Consider the following 7,196-nt stretch of genomic DNA (forward strand, 5'->3'; position numbering starts at 1 on the left):
TGCAAATGGCAAGATCTCATTCTTTTTTTATGGCTGAGTAATATTTCATCATATTTACACCACATCTTTTTTACCCATGCACCTATTGATGGACATTAGGGTTGCTTTCATATCTTGGCTTTTGTAAATAATGCTGCAAAAAACATAGGGATGCATATATTTTCAAGTTGTTTTCATTTTCCTCAGTAAATTACTGGATTGTGAAGTATCTCTATTTTTAATTTTGTTAAGATTTAAAAAATTTATTTATTATTATTATTTTTAAGTAGGCTCCAGGCCTAGTCCAGAGCCCAACATGGGTCTTGAACTCATGACCTTGAGATCAAAACTTGAGTTGAGATCAAGAGTCAGAGGCTTAACTGACTGAGCCACCCAGGCACCCCAAAGATTTTTATTTTTTAAGTAATCTCTACACCCAGCACAGGGCTTGAACTCACAACCCTGAAATCAAGAGTTGCATGCTCCACCCACTGAGCCAGCCAGGTGTCCCTTCTATTTTTAATTTTTTGAGGAACCTCCATACTGTTTTCCGCAGTGGATGCACCAATTTACATTCCTGTCAACAGTGCATGAGGGTTCCTTTGTCTTCACATCCTTGCCAATACTTGTTATTTCTTGTCTTTTGATACTAGCCATTCTGGGTGCTATAAGGTGGTAATAGAGTTTTATTAGAACACAGTCGTAGCCATGCATTTGCATATTGTCTATGGCTCCTTTCACGCTACAGTGACAGAGTTGAGTAGTGACTAGAAACTGCACAGCCCACAAAGGCAAAAATATTTATGATCTGGCCCTTTACACAAAAGTTTGCTGGATCTTAATTAAGAAGTTACAGAGCTGGGGCGACTGGCTGGCTCAGTTTATTGAGTGGCAGTCTTGATTTCGGCCCAGGTCATGAACCCAGGGTCGCGGGATCAAGCCCTGCATCAGGCTCTACACTGAGCATGGAGCCTGCTTAAGATCCCCATTTTCTCTCTCTCTCTGACCCTCTCCCTTGCTCACCTGTACTCTCTCTCCCTCTCTCTAAAAAAATTAAAAAGGAAAGAGTAGATTTCTAGAAGTTTCTTTGAAAAAGTCCTATACCCTATACCCAAAGTTTTCCCAGGCTATTAAAGTGAAACATCCATGCCCCATGCCCCAGGGAGGGAGAACTCAGGTCACAGGTCGCTCAGGCCACTGTGGCTCCAAGCCTCTGCAGAGACTGCCAGCACAGAGGGGGTGGCAGCTTGGAGGAGACGTCTAGGATTGCACCGCCAAGTTGGGCTCCTAGTGGAGATGCTCCCTGACCCAGCCTCAGTCTCCCTTCTGGGTTGGGAGGATCTTAGCACTTGCCGGGTCTAATCTGAATGTGTGGTTAGCTTTAGTGAGAGTGCCTCAGAGTCAGGCAGGTCCACCTGCCCGGCGCACATTTGGGGTCTTCCTCTGGCACTTACCTCCACTGGAAACCTCGTGATCTAATCTGCCTGCGTTCACATTTGTCTGTGTTAAAATTTATCCATAATTGTATTATCTCTGTTCAAATCGAGTTTAGTCCCTGTCCACCACCTTGTGTCTGGCGTGAGCCCTGCGAGGGCATGGGCCTGTGTGTCCAGAGCGCTGGGCCTGGTACACAGCAGAAGCGCCACAAAGGCGATCGCAAAATCTGCCCCTTTTCTTACATTCAGGTGTTTGAGGTATCTGGGTCTTTTGTTTGTTGTTCACCTTTCCCTCTTCCTGTGGCCCCCCAGCCGGGAATGCTAGAAGCTCTCCCAAGCTCCCCTGGCCTGCTGCTCGTCTTAGCGAGGAGGGAAGACTCCAAGCACTGAGAGAGAACTTCCACTGCACCTCCAGGGAAGGGAAAAAACCAAGGCTGCCCCGCCAGGGCGTGGAGTTGAGGGGAGAAAGTGTTTTGCAGAAAGCTCTGTAGTCTTTGTTCAAATCCACGTCCTGCCCAGCCCATCAGCCTCAGTTTCCCCATATGTCATCTGGACACTGCTGCTCTCAGGGTCCAGTGAGGGCCCTCTGAGGCCTTTGTTCCCTTGGTCTCAACACGAAAGGATGCCTGATGGTCAGGGTCGGGTTTGGAGTAAGCAGGAGCCTCCTTGACTCCAATCAGAAGAGACTGGCGGGATCCCTGTAGAATGGAGTACCTGGGGGCCCTTCAGAAAGCATGGGAGGGAGAGCTGGGGGATGCCTTGGGAAAGGTTTGGGGAGTTGGGGGCTCCACGAGCTTGACAAGGAAGGGAGTGTGGCCAAGATGATGGCCCCTCTGCTCAGCTTTATGGATGTCATCTGGCATGTGAGAGCCCTCTTTGTTCCTGAGGTGTCCCCAGGCACCCTTGGTACACAGCAGGTGCTCAATAAATACTTGTAGATTAACAAAATTTTCCTGCAAGTAAAATGTTTATTGTCCATTTTCCAGAGAAAAGAACAAACGTCTGGCATCTCTGGCACCATGCAAGGCATTGAGGTTGATGCCCCCTCTCTGGGTAGTCAGAGGCACCAGGACCTAGAAGAAGGAGCAAGCCTGGGGCTGGTGAGGGGTGGTTATGCAGCAGGGATGCGGTGGGCAGAGAGAGGGCTGGGAGAGCACAGCTCTGGGTGGCCACATAGGCTGGTAGGCAAGGATGGGAAGGAGTCACCCAGTGTGGTTTGGGGCAGCTCCTTTTGTTTGTGGGCAGCAGGTGGGCAGGCATCAAGGTAGTAATTAGTGGACAGGAATGCTCAGGACCCCTGGAATCTGTCATCAGCCTCATTTAAAGGAAAGAAAGACTGAGGCTTCAGGTTTCCATTTGTGAGAGTGGAGAAGCACTCTCTTACTCTCCCTAGCCCCTAAGAGGAAGCTAGTTAGGACAGGGGGGAGGGGCCAGCCCTGCCCACTGCCCTCAGTCACCACCTTCCTGTTCCAGGTCCCTTTACCTCGATGCCAGCTGTTTTGAAGATACATTTCTAAGGTCTCCTTCCAAGCAGACAGCATTGTCTCTCCCCCTTCTGTGCACCACCAGCTAAGGGCCCCTTTCTGACACCCCCAGCTGGGCCCAACTCCTGACCCTCTCCACTTTCCCAGCCTGGGGTGGAGGAGGGAAGGAATGAGAAGAGGGATATCTGAGACCCTATGCTAAGCTGAATAATGTCCCCCAAAGATAGCCACATCCTAATCCCAGAATCTGTGAATCTGTTACTTACATGGCAAAATGGACTTTGCAGATGCGGATGTTGAGCTGAGGAAATTGGGATTATCTGGGTGGGCTCAATACAATCACAGTATCCTTATAAGTGAAAGAGGGAGGCAGATCAGAGAGAGATCTGAAGCTGCTAGGCTGCTGCCTTTGAAGATAGAGTGTGCTGGTTCAGTCAGTAGAGCGCAGGACTCTTGATTTTGGGTTTGTGATTTTAAGCCCCACGTGAGACGTAGTTACTTAAAAAATAAAATAAAATAAAATAAAATATGAAGATAGAGGAAGAAGCCAAGGAATGCAGCTCAAGAAGATGGAAAAGCTAGGGACATTCTCTCTTGGAGCCTCCAGAGAAGTTAGCCCTGAGGACACTTAATTTTATCGAGGCAAAATTGATTTCAAGACTCCAGGCCTGCAGAACTATAAGGAACTCAGTTGGTGGTAATTTGTTGCAACAGCCAGAGAAAACTAATACAGACCACCAACCTGTTCTTGCCTGACCAAGTCCCCTCCTTCCCTGAGTGGGCTGGGCTATGACTGCCCAGTGACCCAGCACACTGCCCCCAGCCCCTGTGGGTGACGTTGACACCTGGGTGTGCAACAAGAACTGGTCTGGGAAGACACTCCCTTCAATGTCCTGATGTTCCCCCTCTGGCTTTCCACCTGGAAGGAGCAGCTTGTATCAAAAGGAGCTCTGCCGACATGCCTAGATCGGGGTGACTGGGAGACAGTTGGGCCTGGAGTGCCCATAGGCATTCCTGGGCTGCCTCTTTGTCACCTGCAATGCTGTCACTCCCCAGAATACTATTTGGCCCCCCTCCGTATGCCAGGCACTGAGGACACAGATGTAAACAAGTCAAACAGGAGCCTCCAGCCCCGTAGCAGTCATTTTGCTCTCTGGAAAATGCTGGATTCCCACCCACAAAACACAGAACCCCAACCCTGGGCAAAGTGAGACAGGATGTGGGCTCCAGGACCCGGGGGAACAGAAGGCCCGTGTTCAGTTTGTGTAGCATGAGGCTGCCATCTACCCTGCAGTGACATTAGCAGGGAAGGTTTCTGAGAGGAGGAGGACAGGAACCCTGCAGGCTGCCGTCCACAGGGAGGGCTGAAGCTTCACCTAGGGGAATGGCAAGGATGCCAAAAAAGGTTGATAGAGCCCTGGAGGAAGAGGTGCAATAACTGAGTGCAGATGGGGGTGATGGAGGTTCTAGAACCTAAGGTGGCCAGGATACCTGCCAGCAGGCCAGGGAGATCCAGGAACACCCACCCCCAAAATCATGTGACATTGACCTAGAGGGCAACCTTAGCCTCTTTAAGCCTAGGTGACCAGAGCTGCCCCTACAGCATTTCAGGAGGGTCCCAGAAGCCATGACCCATTGGAGTTGTGGAGGCTCCCATTGCAAATTGGTACTCAGGACTAAGTGGGAGCTAGTCTTTGAGGCTCAGGGTCTATCTGTCCCTCCTAAATCCTGGCCAGGCCCCTGCTGCCCCTCCAAGCTCAAGTCCCAGCTATGTCTACAGAGAGGCAACACAGGACCAGCATGGAAACAGCTGGATGCCACCCAGACCCAGCCTGTATGCAGCAGAGTGGAAAACTCCACAGCCTCAGTAGGGATTGGTGGGGGAGGGAGGAGGGGGGAGGGGGAGGACTACAATGGGCTGGGCCAGACCATGGCCAGAGACTAACAGCAGCAGCAGCTTTGCCTCCAAAGATGGGGGGCCCCAGCAACCTCCAGTGAGTCCCAAGGGTGGGTAAATCAGAGCCTTCAGCCCCAGCTGCTTGCTGAAGGTGCTCCCCCAGGGGTCTGATGACTGGGGGTACACTTAGTCGAGCCCTGTGATCAGGGCTGATGGTGTCCCTAGCAGGGTACCTGCACCATTCTGGTCAGAGGGGCTCTCCAGGTGGACTGCCACGAGGGATGAGGATCAAGGGTACTTGCCACTGGATCCTAATGGAGACCAGGCTTTGGAGTGGCTCCCAGCAGGACCTTTATAAAGATGGGGATCAGGGCAGCCTCAGCTGCCGGATGTCCACAGGGATTGGTGTCATGGGTGCTCTCTGAGGGCCCCTTGTGGGAATGAAGGCAGGGGGTAGTCCTTGAGAGGGTCCCTGTTTTGTGGTGATGCTGTCTGGAATGATCCCACCAGGCCTCCTTCTGGAGAAGTGGGCAATCGGTAAGGGATGCACCTTACCAAGGCCTCCACGAGAATCATGGCAAGGGGTCCTGGCAGGGCCCCACCAGAGTGACACGGAGGTCCCCAGGCCTGAAGATAGGCCCCGGAGCACAGATGCGTTTACTGCGGCCCCCACACCCTCCTCGCGCCCCGTCCCCGCGGGGCCCAGCCGGGCCCAGCCCCTGCCCTCCACGTGCGGCTCGGGGCCCTGGCCGGCGTCCCTTCGCCCTCCGCCGTGTCCTCGGAGCCCCCTTCGGGCTGCGGCGCGTCCTCCGCAGCCTCCGGCAGAGCAGTGTCCAGGTCACGGCCCGTGGGGTGCGGCGTCCAGGCGGGGGTCCAGGGCGCCCCGGGCGCGGGCCGCGGCGGGAACCAAGAGAAGCCAGGCGCGGGGGCGAGCGCCACCAGCTGGGGCCGCGCGGGGCCGGAGGAGGCGGCGTGCGGGATGAGGAAGAAGATGTATACGCCCGACACCACCAGGCCCGCGGCCACCAGCACGGCCAGCGCCACCGCCGCGTTGAAGGCCCAGGCCGGGCTGCTCAGAGAGAGGCGGCGGGACAGCGGGCGGCCGAGGCGCAGCGGCGGCGGCAGCGGCGGCGGGCGGGCGGCGCGGGACTTGCGCGGCCCGGGGGGGGGCGGCGGCGGCCGCAGGTAGAGCAGGCCGCGGCGGCGGTCGAAGCGCACGGAGCCCCGGCGCGGGGTCGGCGCGCGCGCCTCGCGGGGCAGCAGGCCAGGCTGCGTGGGCAGAGCGGGCAGCCCCCGGCGCGGGGCCAGGCGCGTGGGCGCTCGGCACACGGGGCACGCCACCGCGTCCCCGCCGCCCGCCGTGGCCAGGGACAAGCGGGCCAGGCACTCGAGGCAGAAGACGTGGCCACAGTCCAGGCGCTTGGGCAGCTTGAACTCGCCGTTGAAGGGGGACACGCAAATGAGGCACTCCACGGGAGACGCGGGGGACAGGATGGGGCCCGAGCTCGGGCTGCCGTCCCCTTCTTCCTCCTCCTCCTCCTCGCCGTCGTCTTCACCCTCCCCCCTGCCCGGGGAGCGTGGCACAGAGAGTGAGCCCGGAGAGCAGGGGCCTGAGCCTTGAGCGGCCCGGGGGCGGCGGAGCCAGGGTGGCCGAGGGCAGGGCATCCGGACGAGGCCTGAGGGGAGAGGCGGTCAGCCAGGGAAGGAGGTGGTGGAAGAACGAAGGTCAGGGGCTGGCCCAACCTAGAGCAGGGGCATTCAGAGAAAGGGTGGTTGCCAGAGCCAAGGAGCAGAGGATGGGAAAAGTTAGCGACTCTCTGGGTTGGAGCAGAGGAAAAGGGTGTCCGAAGCAGGAAGTAGATCAGAAGTAGAAGATCAGGACCAGGGAAGGAGGGGGGCAGGACAGATGAGACGACGGAGGATTGGGGACAGGGACAGACACTGGGATGGACTCAGGGGCCCCAGTAGATCCTAAGCTACAGACTCAAAAGGCCCCAGAGAGGATAGCAGAGAGGACCTGAGTCACCAGGCAGGACCCTAGGCAATGAGGAGGATCCAACACCAAGAGGAGCAAAGAAGGGGATGCCCCCACCCACCAAAAGAACTGACTCTGGGGAGTCCACAGACTCCAGGAGAGGAAGATGAGGGAAGAGGACACCCAAACTTCAGGATTGGAGCCCAGCAGCACAGAGCAATGTTGGAAGCCCAACAGGTGACAGAGGGTCCCAACTAGACAATGACAGACCCCAGCTGACCTTTGGGCTCTTCCTACCTGTGGATGCCTCCTCCCTTTGGCTGGCACGTCCCTTCCAATTCTGACCCCAGTCCTCTGCCTACCAGCAACTGCATACTAGGTGCCCCTCCCTGCAGGAGGGTGCTGCCTTGGTACCACTCCCTCCA

The 7,196-nt window shown here is 55.9% G+C and overlaps 1 protein-coding gene across 2 annotated transcripts; it reads right to left on the reverse strand.

Moving 5' to 3' along the window:
• Positions 1–2,038: 2,038 nt before the first annotated feature.
• Positions 2,039–7,196, reverse strand: RNF225 (ring finger protein 225). Of its 2 annotated transcripts, none has more exons than XM_047834383.1 (2): positions 7,052–7,104; positions 2,039–6,472 (listed from the first exon to the last, which is right to left on the reverse strand). In XM_047834383.1, exon 2 carries the CDS (start codon positions 6,459–6,461, stop codon positions 5,454–5,456), a length of 1,008 nt encoding a protein of 335 aa, XP_047690339.1. In that variant the 5' UTR covers positions 6,462–6,472; positions 7,052–7,104; the 3' UTR covers positions 2,039–5,453. The 2 variants fall into 2 exon arrangements, with proteins under 2 accessions (XP_047690339.1, XP_047690338.1); XM_047834382.1 differs by having other exon boundaries at positions 2,040–6,472; positions 7,069–7,196.

This window comes from Prionailurus viverrinus, chromosome E2 (assembly GCF_022837055.1).
Source record: "Prionailurus viverrinus isolate Anna chromosome E2, UM_Priviv_1.0, whole genome shotgun sequence".
NCBI classification, from domain to species: domain Eukaryota; kingdom Metazoa; phylum Chordata; class Mammalia; order Carnivora; family Felidae; genus Prionailurus; species Prionailurus viverrinus.